Here is a 21,388-nt window from a genome sequence, read left to right as displayed (position 1 = left end):
ATATCGTAGAAGGTATCCTGACAGTCGCTTGCATATATTCAGCCTTTATCATCAGTTCTGAGAAAGAATGGGGAGCTAGCGATGGGAACCTGCAGACCTACTTGCGCCCCTAGGCGGCGCACGCTAGCTGCTGCCGGGGGCGGGCCGCCCGAGCACGCCTCCCCGAAGCCTTGTGGAACCTCTCGGCTTCCGTTGAGCATGAGCAAGATGGCAGCCTCCGAGACGGTTAGGCTACGGCTTCAATTTGACTACCCGCCGCCGGCCACTCCACACTGCACGGTCTTCTGGCTTCTGGTTGACCTGAACAGATGCCGAGTTGTCACGGATCTCATCAGTCTCATCCGCCAGCGCTTCGGCTTCAGTTCCGGGGCGCTCCTGGGCCTCTATCTGGAAGGGGGGCTGCTGCCCCCTGCCGAGAGCGCGCGCCTAGTGAGAGACAACGACTGCCTCAGGTGCGCGGGAGCGCGCGGGGTGGGCGGGGGGCTCGGGGCGCGCGCAGGGGTCGGGGGGCGCGCTTGCTGGATCGCACGATCAAGGACCCCCGAGGGCGGGCTAACTGCAGAAAGGCACGTGCGAGAGATCCTGAATGGTCCAGCCAGGGATGGAGCATCCTTCCTCGGGGCGCTTCTCATTCCACGGGCACTAGACTTGAGCAACTCCGTGCTCAAGAGCAGGGCCAATCAGTGCTCATTCAGCCAGGCTCTGTGTGCTGTGTGCATGGCGCAGATATGCCACAGGCCCGACTTCTCTGGGCTGCACTTGGTGCCAGGGGTAGGAGACCAAAGCAGACAGGAAGACAGAAATGTTTTCTTAGTAATGTATGCAGCGTCCCACCTTAGCGCCTTGGCGATGTCCACTTCTGGTGGATGTCATTCTGTGTCTCATTCAGGTGTCATTGGGTCCCTTCGAATTGGTATTAGAATGCATTTCATTTGTCACACAGAGACTGCTTGCCTATCTCTGTTTTTAAAAAGAAAAGATTTATTCATTTATTATACATAGTACACTGTAGCTGTCTTCAGACACACCAGAAGAGGGTGTCAGATCTTGTTACGGATGGTTGTGAACCACCATGTGGTTGCTAGGATTTGAACTCAGGACCTTCAGAAGAGAAGTCAGTGCTCTTAACCACTGAGCGAGCGATCTCTCTAGCCTCAGTGCTTGTCTATCTCAAAGCCCAAGATTTGATTCCCAGATAGCTAACCAGGACTCCCAGCACTGAGGAGGTGAAGACAGACAGGAGGATCAGGAGTTCAAAGTATCCTTGGATACATAGTTCATCCTGGCATGTGTGAGACCCTGCTTTTTGTGTTTTGTTTTTTTTTTAAACAGTGCAGTGGTGGTACACACACCTTTACTCTCAGTAGTCAGGAGGCAGAGGTAAGTGGTTCTGTTGAGTTCCAGGTCCCTCTGTTTTGCAGAGTGAGTTCCAAGACAGCCAGGGCTATACAGAGAAACCCTGTCTAGAAAAACAAAAAATGAACAAATGAGGGAGACAGACAGACAGACAGACACACATACACACACACACACACACACACAGGGGAAGGGGGAAGGGGGTGGGGGGGAATACACCAGACATGGTAGCATACACCTTTAATCCTAACTCTCAGGAGGCAGAGGGCAGAGGCAGGCAGCTCTCTAAATTTGAAGCCAGCCTTGTCTACACATTGTGAGACCATGCGGGCTAGGTAGAGAAACCCTGTCTCAGAACAACAAGCAGGAGAATGTAAAAGTTGACGCTGAAGTGAGTATGAGGGAGTGACTAGTTGGCACATGGCTTAGTTGTATTAGATAGCAGGCCGAGGCGATTGGTCATTCCAGTTGGCATTCGTACTTGGCTGATTTAGTCTATGCCCCCCAACCAGATGCACACCCCAACCCAATGCACACCTCTGAGCTTCAGCTGTAGTGAATTAAATTTGGAATTATAAAGTAGCCTATTTCTTGCTTGCCTTTGCTTAGTATTGTTTTCTGTAGAAAGTGCCACATTTGCAAGATTTCTTCAAAATGTGGGGAAAATTAATTAGAAATGATGACCATATCCTAACATCAGGAATCCTTTTTTTTGTTTGTTTTTTTTGTTTCTCTGTGTAGCTCTGGCTGTCCTGGAACTCACTCTATAGACCAGGCTGTCCTGGAACTCAGAAATCCGCCTGCCTCTGCCTCTCCAGTGCTGGGATTAAAGGTGTGCGCCACCACTGCCTGGCGCATCAGTAATCCTTAAATCAGGAATACTATGATTTATTAGTCACTCTGCTTCAGGTGACAACTTGAAATAGTCCAAATTTCAAAACTCTCCTCCCCTTCCCTTTCCCCTCCTCTTCTATCTCCTCCCCTTTCTCTCTCCCCCTTTCCTTTTTGAGGCAAGTTCTGTCAGTGTAGACAAGGCTGGCCTTGAGCTACAGAGGTCTGCCTGCGTCTGTCTCCAGGCAGCCAAGGCTCTTTTCCCTTCTTACTGACGGAAAGCTCATTCTCAGGGCATTTTAAAGGCTATTTAAACTAGAGAAAGGGCTGTGTCCCCACCTGCTAAGTTTACTTCCTGAATGGTTCCCTGACTAATGACTTAATAACTTGCTGCTGGCTATAGTTAATACTTAAATTAATGAATCACCCAAGAATTACACTCTTGTAATGGTGCTAATGACGTAAAAAAAAAAAATAACCGTGAAAGCTGTTACTAAGCAGTAATTGCAGCAGACAACAGGGAAGTTTCTCCTAAATGCCTCAAGTACAATTGCACTTGGAGAGAAGTTACCTCTATGGGCCTGAGAAAGTCAGTAAGTGAATGAGTGCTTTCTTAGCTAGATGCCTCTCAGTCCAGGGAGATAGAGAGGTGGGTTGCAGCTAGTCCTGGGGGTAAATGGTGTAGCCCATAGGAGAAAACTACATGTGACGGATGATGTGATGGCTCAGTGGTTAAAACACTGCACTTTTCGTGGACCCTGGTTCAGGGTTTAGGTCCTTCCTGAGAGCTCACTGTAGTCCCAGGGGGATCTGGTGCCCTCTTCTAGTCATCGTGGGTACTGTACACACATAGTATACATACATGCTGTCAAAACAGCTGTGCAAAGAAAAATAAATAAAATCTCAAAAACTATTTTAGAATTAAAAAAAACAGCAGTTAAGTGTGAAAGGGTTTTTTTTTTTTAATTTGTTTGTTTCTTCCTCCTTATAATTGTCTTCCCCTGACAGATTCATTGTATGTATGCATGTCTACAACTTAAATGTGTGTGTGCTCGTAGCATTGGGTGTGCAGGCATGTGTGTAAAGTTATGTGTGGCAGCCAGAGGTGGCTGCCTAGTGCCTTTCTCAGTCACATTAGTTTTCGGAGACAGGGTCTCTCACTGAGCCTGGAGCTAGGTTAGACTGGCCTGGCTAGTGAGCTCCAGAGGTCTGTCTGTGGCTGTCTGTCTCAGCTCTCCCAGTGCTAAGATCACAGACATCAGCACACTCAGGCTCCAAAGCTAGGTTCTCATGCTTACCCAGCAAGCACTCTAGTGATTGAGGCACTGAAGGAAGCAATGGACTTTTCTTAGTCCTGTTTATTTTTAATAGTGTCTCAGGGAGGGGTAGGGGCCTCTCATAGACCCTTCTCATATCCCAGTGAACTGTTGAGAGGCCCAGTTCTGTGTAGCTCGTTTGCAGATAGCCTCTCCCATGAGTCCATGCGTGCAGTGGCTATGTCTACTCTTGTATTATTTCCTCCCCTTTCTTCTCAGATGTCCCCTGAGCCTTGGGGGTGGTGATGGAACATGTTTGTGTTTCATCCTGGTACAGGAACCACTTGAGTCTTCCTGTTGTCATTGTAGTTTTAGTAGACCTGCCACCAGATGAGCATGGTAGCAGTTTCCCGAGTCAGCGCTAAGCTCACCATCTCATCATAACAAGGATCAAGGAGCAGGGACAGTGGACCGCGGCCAGTGGCACATACTGAGTGAGGAAAGGGGCTGGGAAAAGGGCTCAGCAGTCCAGAGCTCTGCCTGCTCTGTAGGGGAATTGAGTTTGGTTCCCAGTACCCACACACTCATAACCGCCTTTATATTCAGTTCTAGGGGATCCAACAGTCTCTTCTGTTTCCAGAGGAAACACACACACACACACACACACACACCCCCACCCCTCTTTAGAGCTGAGAGAGAAGTAGAGGCATCAGGCAGCGGTGGGCGCACACCTTTAATCCCAGGACACTTGGGAGGCAGAGGCAGGTGAATTTCTGATCTTAAGGTCAACCTAGTTTACAGAGTGAGTCCAGGACAGCCAGGACTACACGGAAAAAAAACAAAAACAAATAAAACAAGAGTTATGGAAAGTAGAGGCACAGCTACCTGGAGCAGAAAAGGTTCTCAAAATCAAACTGCCCTTTAGTCAGTTTTTAGACATCAGTGGGAATCTCATCTGAAACACCTTAGACAAGCCATAGACACAGTATCTGAACCGAGCACCAGTAGTCTTGCCTGGCGGACATAAATGTAACTGTCACAAACTATCATGGATCTTATGGGTGGCTGTAACAATTCAGAGCCCAAAGAGGAATAGGAAAACATTTTATTTTATTATTTTAAGTGCTTTAATTAGCAGATAGATATTATACATATTTGTAGGGTACAGTGTGTCATTTCAGGATAAATATATATACACACATACATACATGAACACATACATACATAAACACACATACATACATACATACATACATACATATATACATGGTGACCAGATCAGAATTGATTGGCTGGTATATCTGTCTCCTCCTACTGTTTTTTATTTGGGGGACATTGAAAGCCTGCCACGGATGGACCACCCCAGCCAGGTATGGGGGTCCTTGGGATGAGGGTTCTCGAAGTCCAGGTGGGTAAAGATTTGGCAGTGACAAACAGAAACAAATGCAGAGGCAGTCTGAATCTGAGTGTATTTTGCAGCTCTCAAGCAGGGGATTTTATACATTAAACCAAACATGACACATCTCTTACAAACCATATCCAGCGAAACAATTGTGAATACCAACAAGAGTCACTTGGCACAGTAAAGCACAGAAATCACCTAAGCATTACAACTCTGAAACTATGTGTTCAGTGAATCACAAGCAAAACAGGTAACGTCACCATCAAAAATAAAACAATATGGCCAGGCAGTGGTGGCACACGCCTGTAATCCCAGCACTCTGGGAGGCAGAGGCAGGTGGATTTCTGAGTTCGAGGCCAGCCTGGTCTACAGAGTGAGTTTCAGGACAGCCATGGCTACACAGAGAAACCCTGTCTCGAAAAAACCAAATCCAAAAAAACAAAAACAAAAATATAACAATTCTAAAAGAATATATTCAACAGGGCGATCATTCAAGGCTAGTGGCATATTCCCAGGAACAGGTTAATAAATCTTTATGATCAGTGCTCTTAACTGCTGAGCTAACTTTCCAGCCCCTATGATTAATTATTGCTTAACATTTAATACCTGATTTTTTTTTATAAATCTTCAAAGCATAAATTTAAAGTATTTAAATTCTTTCTAATTAAGGCTTTCTTTACCATATTCCAAAATTCACTACTGATGACACACGTGCAGCCATATGAAATTTTATTGTTGGGAAAGTTTTTATCATAATAATTTTGTAAACGATTTGAAAAGTAAAAGCTGGGCATGGTGGCGCACGCCTGTAATCCCAGCACTTGGGAGGCAGAAACAGGCAGATTTCTGAGTTCAAGGCCAGCCTGGTCAGAGTGAGTTCCAGGACAGCCAGGGCTACACAGAGAAACCCTGTCTCAAAAAAAACCAAAAAAAAAAAAAAAAAAAAGAAAAAGAAAGAAAGAAAAAGTAAAGCGTTGGTTTCCCTGGAGATAAGGTCATGTTAGTGACCCGTCTCAAGGGGTGGTTTCGTCCCCATTATTCTTGCTTAAGAACATGGTCTAGGCTCCCAGGAACCTGTAGGTAAGAAAAGGAAAGAATGAGAGCAAAAAAGAAAAATTGCCGTGAGAACTACAGCTCAATTGTTTTCTCTGGCGGAGAGTTCCACAACCAGTTCCAGGAGACCTCCTTCTTTTGAAGTCTAATCCCTCAGTCTGTGGAACTTGTCACACAGATTCTGGGGTCAGTGTGGCAACGGCTCTTTCTCGACTCACCTTTAATCCTGGCACCTGGGTAGCAGAGACAGGTAGATGTCTGAATTCAAGCCAGCTAAAGCTACCAGTGTATTCCAAAAATAAAAATACAAATAAAAAAAGGAAGGAAGGAAGGAAAAAGAAAGGAAGAAAGAAAGAGAAAAGCCTCTTGGGTAACTCTTCGAGGACAGTTAATTATTGTCCACCACTGCTGTCCTATACTACAGAGGAACATTAGAGTTTAGTCTTTGTATCCGAGGGTACAAAGTGTGTTACCTTCCTCCACAGTCTCCTTACATTTGATCACTACTATCTATTTTCTACCTCTTTGTGATCCTTTATTTCAAGTCTTCATGTAAATGAGCATGTGTGGCCTTTGTCTCCCTATAGCATGCTGTTCTCCAGCTGCCTCCGTGCTAACAGAGCTCATATACCTCTACAGCTGAGTGATATCCAGCCCACTATGTGTATGTGCAGCGCGTCTTCCTGACTTAATACTCAGATTCAGTTGATTTCTTTACTCATCCTATCACAACACCGGGTGGTTAATATGTTCACCCTTTAGGATGGCTAACACACATGTACTAAGATTGTGAGTTATGAAAAAAGGGCATGGAGTTGGGGCATCTGAGAGAAGAGGGAAGCTGGTGTTTATGTGATTGAAATAAATTTTGTATGTATGAAATTCTCAATAAATTTTTAAAAATTTGTATTGTAAAAAAAAAAAAGAATGTGAGTTTTGAAGTTAGACAAACCAAGGTGAGACTATCGTTCCTGTTAGTTGTCAGCTGTGGGTCTTAGCAAGCTACCGTTTGAATTGTATTTTGGGATCTCAGAAATGAAAGATAACCTAGTTTGTTGTTAATGTATAAGTTAGAGAAAAACACATGGGGCCCGGTATACTTTAAGTTAATAAAACTACCCTCAGTGAGCCAGGCATAATGACACACACCTCTAAACCCCAGCACTCAGGAAGAAGGGACCTTGGATCTCTGTGAGTCGGAGGTCAGCCTGGTCTCCATAGTGAGTTCCCGGTCACTTAAGGTGACATAGCGAGACCCTGTCTCAAAACAACAAAGATAAAACAAACCAGCCACATGAAAGGAAGCTGCTGTGTGGGTGATTTTGTGGAGTCTGTCATCCTTAGCTCGGTGACAGTCCGCAGTCACAGTGGCCATGTGTGAGTGCACGCCAGGCCTGTGCTTGCCAGTTGCCCGTTGACCCTTCTCTCATCTTCCAACAGGGTTAAGTTAGAAGACCAAGGACTCCCTGAGAATCTGGCAGTAAGCAATGGTGGCGACTCTAATTTCCCATGTAGGAAAGTGAAGAAACGGGCTCATAAGTTGACGGAAGACGAGGAAACGGACCAGGGATACAAGTATTCAAAGAAGCACTGGAAGAGGCAGGAGGACAGCAGCCATAATGAGAAGGCCTCAGACCTGGAAAGCAAACTCTTCCCGGATGAGATGGGGCAGACGAAGAGTAAGAAAAAGAGCAAAGTGTCAGGCAGCCCAGCCGAGGAGGACGAGGATGAGACCAAAAAGAAGTCTTCAAAAAGAAAGGAGAAATGCGAACAGAAGAAGCAGACCAGGACCTCCAAGTCGCCCAAACAACAGACGCCTAAAGAGGGGGCCCCCCAGAACTGCAGCTTCCCCAGGGCCTCCCCCAAAAGCAGCCTTGCTAAAGCCCGGAGGAGAAGCAGCACTGGGCCAAAAGTGAGCTCAAGCTACCTGTCAGAGTCTGAGTCCTGTCCAGAGTCTGTCAGCGATGGCCACTGCAGTATCACGATGCAGGGGGTCACCTTTTCAGAGAAACTGTCAGCTGAGCTGTTGAAAGATGCACCTGCTACAAAAACTGCAGCCTCCTGCAGACAGGCCTCAAAGCCTGGCTTCACCTTTGGCTCCGGCAAGGGCAAGGCCTCCAGAACCTCATCATCCAGTTCAGACTCCAGTTCAGAGTCAGAAGACCAGTTCCTGGTGTCCAAGAACATGCTGGAGGGCACATCCGACTTCTTAAAGACAACTGGCCTCTTTGCCGGCCAAGGGTGCTCTGGTCCAGGGCTGTCGTTGGAGACCCCGGGTCTTATGGGATGGAAGCCTTCTGACTCAAACAGAGGCAGACAAGCTCCCGGTCCTCCCAGTGTGCCTGTCCCCACCAGTTTGGGAAGGGGGTGGGGGCGAGGAGAGGACTTCCTGTTTGGGAAGGGACTGAGGGGCCGGGGTGTCCGCGGCCGAGGCCGAGGGCGAGGGCAAACTGTCTCCTGTATCTTAAATAGAAGCTCTGAGAGTCAGAAGCAGAAGCAGTTAAATGATATTCTGACAAACTCGTCCACGGTGATCCAGGTGAGCACGGGTAATGCTTGTGGCTTGCCATCCTCCTTTCCCCCTGCTTCTCCTGGCCCTGTGGCGTGGCGTGGCGTGGTGTGGGCTCTCATTTCCTCACCGGTAATGAAGGCACATGTCTGTTTTCCAGAATCCAGTAGAGCCCCCCAAGAAGGACTATAGTCTATTACCACTGTTGGCAGCCGCCCCTCAAGTCGGAGAAAAGATTGCATTTAAGGTATCTGTTAAAACAGCACTGACCATAGCAGAAACAAGATTCCCCCTCCCCCAGCTTCCTTAGCGAATCTTATTAAGTAATGTTTACAGAAACTGTCTGCAGTTGTCAGGAGTCATGGTGGGGCCTCGGATGGGCGGGAATGGGCCCCTCTGCACGGTCCGAGTTCTTGGGGTAAGAAAGGGGGAGGCCTAGGAGATTGAAGGATTTTTCTTCTGTTTTAGCTCTTGGAACTCACATCTGACTACTCTCCTGATGTCTCTGACTACAAGGTAAGGCTGTTTCTATGAAAACAATGCAGTCAGCTGGTGATGGGGTGCACCTGTTGTCCAAGTCACCCAGGACTTGGAGGCAGGAAACCATTCACAGCAAGCCTGGACAATATAATGAGCCTCTGTCTCTTTAAAAAAAAATTAAATTAAAAAAGATTAAATTCAGCATATTAGAAACTTGTCCAGCACAGCAGCACCCAACTGTGATCCCAGCATCAGGAGTCTGAGGCGGGAGAGTTAGGATATGAAGCCAGCTGGGTTAACACAGATTCCTTCTCAGAAGCTTTTAAATAAATGAAGTACTGAGGTTTTTAAATAATACTTTAATACTTGCATGGATACTGTAGATAAACACTGTTGGTAAATAATGTCATAAAGTAAAGGTGAGAGTCCTGTGGACATTTCCCATGAAGTCTCGCAGTCTTAACGTTGCTGATACCCAAGGAGAAAACCGATTCAGAATGAGGAACTCCATGTAGGGTACAGGGGACTGTTGTGCTTCTGGGGATCAAAGTCTGGGCCTGTCCCAAGAATAAATACGCAGCTATGCAAAGGCAAAACAAGTGAGAAAATAAAGCACCTCTTGTCTGCGCCCAGAGGGTCAGGGTGGCTGCTGAGTGCGGCCTGGAGAGATGCCTCTGCTTTAAGGACTGCTTGCTTGCTGCTCTTAGAGAGAACGGGAGTTTGCTTCTTAGCAGCATCCATGTCAAGTAGCTCAAAAACCGTCCCTAACTCCAGCTTCAGGGGATCCAGCACCCTCTTCTGGTCTCAGGCACCGGCATGCATGTGCACACACTAACACATACATGCATGCATGCATGCATACGTACATACGTACATAAAAAAAGGAACTGATTGGAAGCTAGGTGAGGTGGCATGCACCTTGATGATCCCAGCACCCAGGAGGGAGGCAGAAGCAGATGGAGCTCTGCGAGTCTGAGGACAGCCGGGTCTGCAAAAGGAGTTTCTGGTCAGCCAGGGCTTTTACTCGGAGAAACTTTGTCTTGAAGTACAAAAGCGAAAAAGATCTCATCGGTTGACTTCAGTATATGGCCCCACAGCTGCCCGTTTGTCTTCCCATTGTGGACCATATGCACAGGACGGTGGGTCCTCTTTGTGACTTTTTGTTATGTTTTATTAAGTTTTATTTTATGTACATTGGTATTTTGCCTACATGTATATATGTGAGGGTGTCAGATCTCCTAGAGCTGGGGGTCATAGGCAGTTGTGAGTGCTGGGAATTGAACCCAGGTCCTTTGGGTTTTTTTGGGGGTTTTTTTTGGATTTTTTTTTTTTTTTTTTTTTTTTTTTTTTGAGACAGGGTTTCTCTGTGTAGCCCTGGCTGTCCTGGAACTCACTCTGTAGACCAGGCTGGCCTCGAACTTAGAAACCCACCTGCCTCTGCCTCCCAGAGTGCTGGGATTACAGGCGTGCGCCACCACTGCCCGGCCCAGGTCCTTTGGAAGAGCAGACAGTGCTCTTAACCCTTGAGCTATCTCTCCAGTTCCTCCCCCTGACTTTATAGTTTTGAGGGGCAGTGTTTTAACTGTGTGGTCCAAACTAGCCTTGAACTCATGTCCCCTTTGCCTTTGCCTCCGGAGTGCTCGGATTGCTGGCAGGCACCATCACACCCAGATTCGGTGCATCTTCACGCATCTGAACACTGGGGACCTGGGATCTGGAGTGGCCCCAGCAGTGCTAGCTTGGAAGCACCACTGTGTATGTGCGGCTCTCCCAGTGAAAGCTGTACCGTGCTCCTCACTTGAACACCTGGCTTTAGTCTGCTTCCCTCCCCACACCCCATGAGTTCTGGGGACCTACAATAATTTTTACCATTTGTCAAGTGCTATATGTATCTGCCAGTCATGACGACTAATGTGTGCCTATTTTACCTCTAACAATTTTTTTCTGTATACTCATTCAGGTAAAGTGCTTATAAGTCTGTTGTTTTTATTCTTCCCATACATGATGATTTATGGAGATAAGTTTATATTACATAAAAGTGGCCATTTTAAAGTCTACTTACTTAGTGACCTTTAGTATATTACACAGAGAGATTTTTGACATGGTCTTTTATTTTTGGAAGGAAGGAAAAATATTAAGCCATGACCCAGAGACCCAGCAAGTGGATATAGAAGTCCTCTCCTCCTTACCAGGTGAGTCTTTTAGGAGTGAATGTGGGGCGTATCCTATCCATCTCCTGTGTGGGTAGGAGACGCCATAGCCACAGTAGCGTCTGCACAGCCTTTCCTCCTAGAGGAGTGCTCGTCCCGCGTCCACTGACCTGGGACGAGGTGCCATCTGCTCTCCACTGCCAGCACACTGCAGCCTCAGGAGCCTCTGTACCCTCTCCTCGGATGGAGACGTAGGGTTGGCTGCTCACTCTGCCTCTGATCCCAGGCACTTGAGGGGTGGAAGAGGTCAGAGGACCACACGCTTAAGGGCAGCCTGAGCTATCAGGTGAGGTGCTTTATAAAGCTATAAAGTATGGTGAGAAGGCTAGAGACAGCGTGCTTGCCTTGCCTAGCACTTCCAAAGGGGCTCAGCTCCAGCTCCAGCGTGGCCTGAAATTGGTGGAACATTCCTGTATCCCACTGCCCAGGAGGCTGAGACAGGAAGGTTAGGAGTTCAAGGCCATCCTCAAAGTTACAGTCACAAAGTTAGAGGTTACAAAGAAAGTTGGAGGTCTGCCTAGGCTATATAAAACCATGTCTCAAAAAACAAAACAAAGCAAAGCAAAAAGGAAAGTTAGAAATAATAGGGAAATGGTGTGTGTGTGTGTGTGTGTGTGTGTGTGTGTGTATCTCCATCATTTCAGTGAATAAGATCCACTCAGAAAGTTGGCAAATGAACATACTTTTGTGTTTTAAATATACACATATTTCAGACATTGTATTTTATATGTATAGGTTTATACATTTTACTTAAATTTTTGTGATGTTGGGGATTTGGCTGACCCAGGGTCTGGAATGTGCTAGAGGGTGGCATATTATCGAAAATGGCTCTTTCCTCTCTATCCCTGGTTAGCTATACCTATTGATTCTGATAGCCTGGAACGTGGGCTTTTACTGTTTATAGCATGGGTACCTAACCAGGAAGCAGGGTAAGTAGATGATGGAGTTCTTGGAGGAAGCTCAGATGGTAAAAGGTTTGCCTAGCATGAGGACCCGAGCTTGCCCTCAGAACCCATGTTAGACAAAAACCTGGCATGATGGTGGGTGCCTGGACTCCCAGTGCTAGTCAAGTGGGGACAGGTAGAGTCCTGGGACCAGCCAGCCCGACCGGCCCAATAAGAATCTGTGTCTCAAAACATCATGCTGAGGAACTAAACTGGGGCATGCATAGAAACAGAAAGGGATGGTGGTGGAAGTGAGTGGGCTTGTGTGTGGCTTGGTCCGCAGTGGGAATGGTGGTGCTGGGCCTGCGAGCCTCCTGAAGTTAGTGAATGGAGTGGGCTGTGACCAGCAGGATGACACCAGCCAAAAGCTTTCCAAAGTGGCTCAAGTTACAGCACTCTGATGCTGAGGCAGGAGAGTTCCCAGTTTGAGCCAGCTAGGGCTCAAACCAAAATAAAATGACTGCCAAGTGAAAAAGGAAACTTCTCTGAGCTGTTGCACCGTGTCAGCAGCCCAGAGCATCCCAGCCCTGAAGGAGTAGGGCCGCCCACAGGCTCAGGAAGGAAGTAGGAAAGCTGCGGGAGGCGGGGCAGGGCAGGTCAATCCCTCAGAACGAAGAGAGGAAACACTTTGTTTTTTCAGTGTCTGCTCTTCTAGATCCAAATACACTATATGCTGTTGCTGTTTTGTTTTGGGTTTTTTTTTTTTTTTGTCTTTTTTTTTAGATTTATTTATTTATTTATTTATTTATTTATTTATTTATTTATTATATGTAAGTACACTGTAGCTGTCTTCAGACACTCCAGAAGAGGGAGTCAGATCTCATTAATGGATGGTTGTGAGCCACCATGTGGTTGCTGGGATTTGAACTCAGGACGTTTGGAAGAGCAGTCGGTGCTCTTAACCACTGAGCCATCTCTCCAGCCCTGTTTTTTTTACATTAAAACTTATTAAAATGTTAGGGTTTTTTGTTTTTCGTTTGTTTTTGTTTTTATTAGATATTTTCTTTATTTACATTTCAAACGTTATCCCCTTTCCTCGGTTCCTCTCCAGAAAACCCCCTCTCCCCTCCCCCTCCTCCTGCTCACCAACCCACCCACTCCTCCCTCCCCGCCCTGGCATTCCCCTACACGGGGCATCGAGCCTTCACAGGACCAAGGGCCTCTCCTCTCGCTGATGTCCCACAAGGCCATCCTTTGCTGCACATGCGGCTGGAGCCATGGCTCCCTCCCTCCAGGTGTACTCTTTGTTTGGTGGTTAGGTCCCTGTTGTGTTTGCTTTAATTTCCTTTTTTTTTTTTTTTTTTTTTTTTTGGGAGAATTTCATGAGTATTCACATAATTTTTACCCCTCTTCCACCCCTAACTTATGTGCCCTCCCAGGTTTTTTTAATATAATGTATGTATGTGTGTATGTATGTATGTATATGTGTATGTGTATGTTTAGGCATGTGGAGGGAGGGCAACCTGCGAGAGTTGGTTCTTTTCTTCCACCATGTGGGTACTGGGATTCAAACCCGGGTCCTCGGGCTTACGCTCCAAGCACCTCTGCTTGCTGAGTGCCCTCGCTGCTCCTCCTCCTGTTTTGTTTGTTTGTTTGTTTTGAGCTAGAGTCTCATAGGTCCCTGTGTGGACCTTGTGGTGTAGCCAGTGACGACCTTGACCTGATTCTCCTCCTGAGTGCTAGAATTACAGAGGAGAGGACCATAGCCAGGCCTAGTTTTATGGGGTGCAGAGGGCTGAACCCAGGGCTGGCTGCATGCTAGGGGAACAGTCCACCAGCAGAGCTGCATCCCTGGCAAGATTTTCAGTGTTTGGGTGAATATTTTTAGAAAGTTTTTCAGACGCTCATAATTTTGCCCATCAGTTACGAATTGTTTCAATGATTTCAGCATGTATCAACATTTTTCTGATCCCAAATCAATGTACAAGGCTGAAGCCTGCTCCTGTTTCTGAGTTTAGGCATACCACGATTTTTGATGACAGCAGCATTCTGTCCCTTCCCTCGGGAACACGTGTGGTCACACATTTTCTGTGGGCGTACGCAGTGTGTTTATCAAGCCTGTTTCGTTCTGTGAGGCAATCTCACCTCCGAGAAATGCCCAGGTGGCCATGTCTTTTACAGCAGCTGTGTACCCTTTCTTATATGTCCCCAGCTTACACAGCCGTCTCCCAGTGGTTTGAAATCCCCATGAAGAACATTTTAACCATGGAGAAGTGGCTTATAGTCTTTACCCTCTGGTTTCAGCATTGAAAGAACCTGGGAAGTTTGATTTGGTCTATCACAATGAGAACGGAACCGAGGTGGTGGAATACGCCGTGACGCAGGAGAAAAGGGTGAGCATGCTATTCCTAACACTTTTGATTGATACAGGATGGGGGGGATTGGGGGGGGGGGGGGACACAGAAGCTGACATTGCAACTTCCTGAACGGCTTGTGTTAAAATCCTAGAGGATCAGGGAAGGCTCTGGGGGCGTTTATCTTCCTTTGGAATAGCTGACAAGTGCCAAGTTTCAAAGTAAGGTACCATCGTGGGCTTCCCAGAGCCCACCTGACATGCACAGACACAGTGTTCTTGTTAAAAAGCACAGCACTGCTTTAAAATCCTAGGCATGTAGGTTTCCATAGGGGATTGGCTTCTGTCAGACTTGATAGTGCCAGATACTCCGAGAGCCATCGCTATAGCTTGAGCTTAGCCTGGAGGCCAGACCAGATCCAGAAGAAATGTGAGCTGAGAAGCCTCCACCCTGTGCCTTACAGGTTGTTACTGCCCCTCAGGTTCCCCAGGCCTGGCCTGGAGTAGCAAAGATGGCATAAAGAATGACATAACTGCCGGGCGGTGGTGGCGCACGCCTGTAATCACAGCACTCTGGGAGGCAGAGGCAGGTGGATTTCTGAGTTTGAGGCCAGCCAGGCCTACACAGAGAAACTCTGTCTCAAAAAAACCAAAAAAAAAAAAAAAAGAATGACATAACATGGCAATTCTGCCCTCTGATGTTCCACTTTATTTTAGTTTTGAAATTAGATTTATTTGTGTGCCTGTGGCCATGGATGTATGTATGGCTGCATGTGCGTGCAGGTCAGAAGACAACTTCCAGGTGTCTACTCTCTTCTTACACCTTGTGGGCCCCGGGGATTGGACTTGGGTGGTCTGGCTCCGCAGCGGGCACCTTTCCTGAGGAGCCATCTTGTCAGCACTCACCTCCTGGGAAGCCCAGGGTTCCCTGTGCTAGTGGTGACTTCCGGGCAGCTCCATTGTGCTTGCATTTGAAACATTGTGTTTATTTGCTATTACATTTCAGTGCTGAAAATTCACATTTTGTTTGAACTCTCAACCAGGCTTTGTGCTTGCCCATGTTTTTATTTGTTTGTTTAGAGACAGGGTTTCAGAGCCCTGGCTGTCCCAGACTCATCTTGTAGACCAGGCTGGCCTGGAACTCACAGGGATCCTCCTGCCTCTGCCTCCCAAGTGCTGGGATTAAAGGCTTGCACTAATTCCCTGCACTTGCCTGTGTTTTTTAAGGTATAAGATACTTTTAGGGTTTTTTTTTTTCCTAGAAACAAGTTCCTAGGGTTTGTGGCAGCATCAGATGGTTTGGCCTCATTTCCTGTGTTTCTATGATTGCAATATTTAAACACTTTAAAGAATATGTAGGAAAAAAATGCAAGCTGAAAACCTGTAGTTCCCCCTTTTCGACACTAGGTGGCTGTCATCATTCACCTTTGCAGAGTGCTAGGTCATCTGTCTCTGTTGGTACACTGTGTGGTAGTTCTGTTACAGGCAGATTAGGGTAAGAACTACCAGGTGGCAGAGGAAGGTCACAGCCACTTTGTGCTGGCATCTAGGCCCCGCCTTAGCTCCCAGAGCCTACCATCTATAAGGCAAATCTTTCTGACACCCTGGAATCTTCCTTTCACCGCTCCAGACTCTGCTCTAAATCAAAGGTTGAAATATGTTTAACATGGGCTGGAGAGATGGCTCAGCAGTTAAGGGCACTCCTGTTCTTCCAGAGGTCCTGAGTTCAATTCCCAGCAACCACATGGTGGCTCACAACCATCTGTAATGGGACCAGATGTCCTCTTCTGGTGTGTCTCAAGACAGTGACAGTGTACTCAACATGAAATAAACAAATAAATAAATCAGTCTTTTAAAAAAAGAGAGAAATATGTTTAACGTAAAAGCTCCTGCATTTCAAGTGATTAAACTCAATTTTCTTAGCTTTGAATGTATTTTCATTATCTAACCATTCTTCACAGAAACTTACTTAACTAACATGAGACAAATTAAATTGGTGTTTTGTATTTTTCCTTAGATCACCGTGCTCTGGAAAGAGTTGATCGATCCAAGACTGATTATTGACTCTTCAAATAGCATCTCAAGTAAATAATGTGTCTGCACATAACCTCTGACCTCGCCACCTCGAATTCTATAATTGCATTTTTTTGTGACCGTGGTTATAGCCTGAAGATTTAAAAAAAAGAAGACTACATGCTGTTTAGACTTTCTGTTATCTTCACTTTACCATATTAGGAAAAAAAAAATCTACCTCATCATTTAGAGTAACGAAGTTGTTAGTTTGTAGGCCCTTATTTCCTTCAGGCTAAATTCAGTAACCCACTTGAAAAACTGGGTGCCCACCCGATTCGGCAGTGCGCTTGGCTCCTTCACAGCTGTTTGACTACCAGTCGCAATCGTCCGTAGGCATTCACAGTACCTCACGTAAGACTGTGCTATGCGTCTTGCTTTGTTTCTTTAAGTCACATTGTAAAATACTAAGGCATGTTTCATGACTTAATTTTTAACATGTGAGCTGTTCTGTTAAGCACGGAGCATCTCGCGCCTTCCACGTTTTATACCTGCTTTCCTGGAGAGTTAGTAGAGTCGGATTTGTCGGAGGTGATGAGTTGAAGAGTCCTCTCACATTCTCCAGCTATAAAACGCAGGGCTCCTAGGACCCTGGGTGGACGGCAGTGGGGAGACATCCTTGTTGTATTGTCTGGAAGAGAGCTGGCCGCCCACTGCCACAAGGCTGGCCGTGAGCCGCAGACCAGGCTGGGGCAAGTGACCTTGCCACACAATGCCAGGAACTTGGCTTCTCATGTTGAAGGGAGGATCTTAAACAGAAATTTCCTTTTCTGTTGTTATTCACCATGAAGCTAAAGGCTGAATATAAACTGTGAAAATTGCTTTCTTTAAACGAAAACTCAGATCCCTCCTTCAACCTTGCAAATTTTTAAATAAAGTCATCAAATTCAATGCCCACTTGGAGTTATGTTTTTTTCTGCAAATAGTAATCTTGGTTTATAATCATTTTCATAACAGGGAGGCTTGCTTTGCACCTGGGAGGCAAACACAGGAGATTTATGAATTCAAGGTAAGCCTGAGCTACATAGTGAGACATTAATTATTATTATTATTATTATTATTTTTTTACTTTTTTTTTTTTTGGTTTGAGCCAAGTGTCACAAAATTTAGTTAGGCTGAGTTCCTCAGATCACTGAAGATGTTGGCTAATTTTAACCTGTATAAGAGGAAGCGTGTGTCAAAGTGTGTGTGTGCCGATTTGTAGCGTTGCCACTCCAGGATGCAGCTCAGCCCTCGGTGGGGCCTCAGCAGTGGGGTTCTGTGTAGCACGCTGTCCCTGGACTTGGAATACAGCTTGCGGTAGATAGTCAGGATTGACGCAGCCCAGAGGTGCTTGCCTCAGGGCGTGTTTTCCGGTATCGGTTTATGAATTGGTCTTCTCTATATGCTGATAAACAGAGTGCACAGAAAGATAATAAAAACCTCTTTAGGGTTCATAAGCAGCTCTCTGAAAAATGCAAGCGTTTAGAAAAATACGTGTATCATGTCTAATGAGTTAAAATTTTGTTTTATGGGACTTTTACTTTATTTATATATATACACAGCCATGTGTTGACTGGGTTCCCTCCCCTGTGACGTGTCTGTGTATTTCTTTATGAAGGCCTGGAATGGGCTCAGTGGTTAAGAACACATTCTGCTTTCACAGAGGACAAGTCCCAGCACCTCTGTCTGATGCCTGGGGCACCTGCCTCATAAGCACATCTTCCCCCTGCCCCCCTCCACAGACATACGCATCATTTAAATTAATAAATTCTTTAAAAAAATAAAACTTACTTTTGATACAGCATCTAATTAAGGAGCCCCGGCTGGCCTGGCTGTGTAGACCAAACTGGCCTCAAGCTCACGGAGATCTGCTTACCTCGGCCTCAGCCTCTGCCTCCTGAGTGCTGGGATTAAAGATGTAAGCCATCATACCTGGTTGAAAATAAAAAGCCGGACGGTGGTGGCGCACGCCTGTAATCCCAGCACTCTGGGAGGCAGAGGCAGGTGGATTTCTGAGTTCGAGGCCAGCCTGGTCTACAGAGTGAGTTCCAGGACAGCCAGGGCTCCACAGAGAAACCCTGTCTTGAAAAAAACCAAATCCAAAAAAACCAAAAAACAAACACCAAAAAAAAGAAAGAAAGAAAGAAAAAAGAAAAAGGACAGTGGAAACTTCTGGTCTCTTTATGCACACACAGTCACTTTATGATAAATGAATTATTTTTCAAATAAACTAGGAAAAATACCAGCATGACAATTGCAGCCACATGGTAAAATGTTCATTAATATAAAGAAATGGATAGTCAGGTGGTGGCGCACGCCTTTAATCCCAGCACTTGGGCACTTGGGAGGCAGAGGCAGGTGGATTTCTGAGTTCTAGGCCAGCCTGTTTTACAGAGTGAGTTCCAGGACAGCCAGGGTTACACAGAGAAACCCTGTCTCAAAAAAACAAAACAACAAAAAACCAAAAAGGAAATGGACAAATTCACTGAAAAACATAACAAAAGGGACATAAGAACAAATTAAAAATCTGATCTTTTTTAATGTGTATAGATGTTTTGTCTGCATGTATGTCTGTGCATCGTGTGCATGTGTGCTGCCCACAGAGGCCAGAAGAGGGCACCATATATCTTAGAGACCAGAGTAACAGACAACTGAGCTGCCCTTTGGGTGCTGAGAATTGAATTCCACGTTCTCTGCAAGAACAACAAGTGCTCTTAACCATGGAGCCAACTCACAGCTCCAAATTCTGAATGTTGTTACCTCAGCTGAGCTTGGATTCACGGGGCTGGAGAGAGGGCTCAAAGGTACAACTGTCGAAGGCATCTGTGACTTGAGTCCCATGGCCTCCAGTGCCCTCTTCTGATCTCCACAGGCCCCAGTCGTACACAGGTACAGATACATGCCGGCAGAACAATCAGTAGGCATAACATCATTCTAAACAAACAAAAAATGTTAAAAAGAAATCGAATTAACAGTTCAATGTTTTATCTTGGTAAAAATTCCAGAAGAAGAAACCTTCATCAGGCTGTGAAGAAGCACAGCTCTTTCAGAGTGAAGGACATCCTCAGTTCCCTTGACGAAGGTCACTTGACATAGATATCTTAGTTTACAGACCACTGTCTCAGGACCGCAGTAAGCTTGTGTTCCTCCAACACTTAGCTTCCAGCACCCGTGTGTTAAAGCTTTGTGTCCACACGGTGGCGCTGTTAAGAGGTGGACCCCTTTGAAGGCCTGAGTGTTACTGAGGGAGGGCACCCCAACTGACAGGCTTCCTGAGGAGTGGAGAGGTTTTGCTCTGCTTGGCATGCCAGCTACTATGTGCTTCTGCACCACAGATTCGAAGGAAGGGGACCAATTTGTCATAAAGTAGCACACCCAAAACAGTTAGGGTTCACCCTTTCCAGTTAGTCTGTCATCTGGTATTCATCATCATCATGAGATGCCAGCTAACACGTAAAAACCATGAACAGTTCTGGACCAGTTATAATTCAATCTCATGCTTGCTTAAGACAAAACCCTAGGTTTGATCCCCAACACTACAGAAATTAAGTGTGGTGGCACAGGCCTATAATGAATACTTTGGAGGTGGAGGAGGGGGAGATCAGATATGCTTAGCTACATAGTGAAGTCTTTTTAAGCTACAGGAGACCCTGTTTAAAAGGGGAAAAAGGACCTTTAATCCCAGCAGTTGGGAGGCAGAGGCAGGCAGATTTCTGAGTTCAAGGCCAGCCTGGTCTACAAAGTGAGTTCCAGGACAGCTAGGGCTACACAGAGAATCTCTCTCTTGAAAAAGCTGAGAGAGAGAGAGAGAGAGAGAGAGAGAGAGAGAGAGAGAGAGAGAGACACGGGGGGGGGGGGGGAGAGGGAGGAGGGAGGGAGGGAGGAGAAAAAGGAAATAAAAAGGGGGAAGGAAGAAAAAGGAGGCAATTTTCAAGGATGTCTCGTCAGGTAAAGGTGACTGCAGCCAAGGCTGACTGACAGCCTGAGTTCTATCTACGGAATCCACATGGAAAAAGAACCGTCACCCTCAAGTTATCCTCGGACCTTTACATGGACACACACACACACACACAATTTAATTTTAAACATTTAAGAGAGGCTGGAGAGCTGGTTCAGTGGTTAAGAGCACTGACTGCTCTCCCAGAGGTCCTGAGTTCACTTCCCAGCAACCACATGGTGGCTCACAACCTTCTCTAATGGGATCCGATTGTTGGTATTCTGTCTAAGCTCCACCCCACACCTACCTGTCAATAGCCAGGTATGCCCCGCCCCATAGACCTGGCCCACTATAAAAGGGGCTACTTGCCCCTCCCCCCTCTCTCTTCCGCAGTCTTCCATCCCACTCTCACCTCTCTGCCCCTTGGGCTCTCCTCTCCTCCCCCCTCTCCACATGGTCATGGCCAGCCTCCACTTCTCTACTCCCTCCCTCTCTCTCTCTCTCTCTCTCTCTCTCTCTCTCTCTCTCTCTCTCTCTCTCTCTCTCTCTGCCTCTGTAACTCCCATCCTCTACCCCGAATAAACTCTATTCTATACCATGCCTGTGTGCCTGTGGTCCCTCAGGGGGAAGAGGTGCCTGGACAAGGGCCTGCCTGGGCACCCCCTTCCCCCACACTGCCGTGCCACACTCCCTTAATCCCCAATCCTCTCTTTTTAAGCCCCTTCATTTGGTGCTATGACACGGATGAGAAACACCAGGGGTTTTGCTTAAGCCCCCTTCACCGATGCCCTCTTCTAGTGTGTCTGAAGACAGCTACAGTGTACTCGTATACATAAAATAAACAAACAAATCTTTAAAATAAATTTTAAAAAAATCAGCAAATCAAATCCAGCAATTTATAAAATGCTAATACCTTTCCATTGGTACAGTGGGGATGCTAACCAGGTAAGGCAGAAAAGCCCCTCGTTAAACTGATTAAACCAACAAGAGGTTCTCATCAAAACAGGATCGTAGTTTGGGAATAAAAAAAAGAAGCTTATTAGACTTCTTTACATTTATTTTATG

General features: G+C 46.3%; 2 protein-coding genes across 3 annotated transcripts in view; one reads left to right on the top strand and one right to left on the bottom strand.

Annotated features, from left to right (window-relative positions):
• The window catches only part of Dgke (diacylglycerol kinase epsilon), a 248,326-nt gene that overhangs the window by 156,173 nt on the left and 70,765 nt on the right, over window positions 1-21,388 (bottom strand). The gene's annotated exons all lie outside the window — the stretch shown is intronic.
• Coil (coilin) lies at window positions 162-17,295 on the top strand. The gene is made up of 7 exons (XM_052194263.1): window positions 162-452; window positions 7,339-8,437; window positions 8,568-8,654; window positions 8,876-8,923; window positions 11,010-11,079; window positions 14,286-14,374; window positions 16,352-17,295. Exons 1-7 carry the CDS (start codon window positions 199-201, stop codon window positions 16,424-16,426), a joined length of 1,722 nt encoding a protein of 573 aa, XP_052050223.1. The 5' UTR covers window positions 162-198; the 3' UTR covers window positions 16,427-17,295.

Source organism: Apodemus sylvaticus, chromosome 10 (assembly GCF_947179515.1).
Source record: "Apodemus sylvaticus chromosome 10, mApoSyl1.1, whole genome shotgun sequence".
In the NCBI taxonomy this organism is placed as follows: Eukaryota; Metazoa; Chordata; class Mammalia; order Rodentia; family Muridae; genus Apodemus; species Apodemus sylvaticus.
Note: the sequence above shows the minus strand (reverse complement) of the source record. Positions and strands in the feature narration are given on the sequence as shown.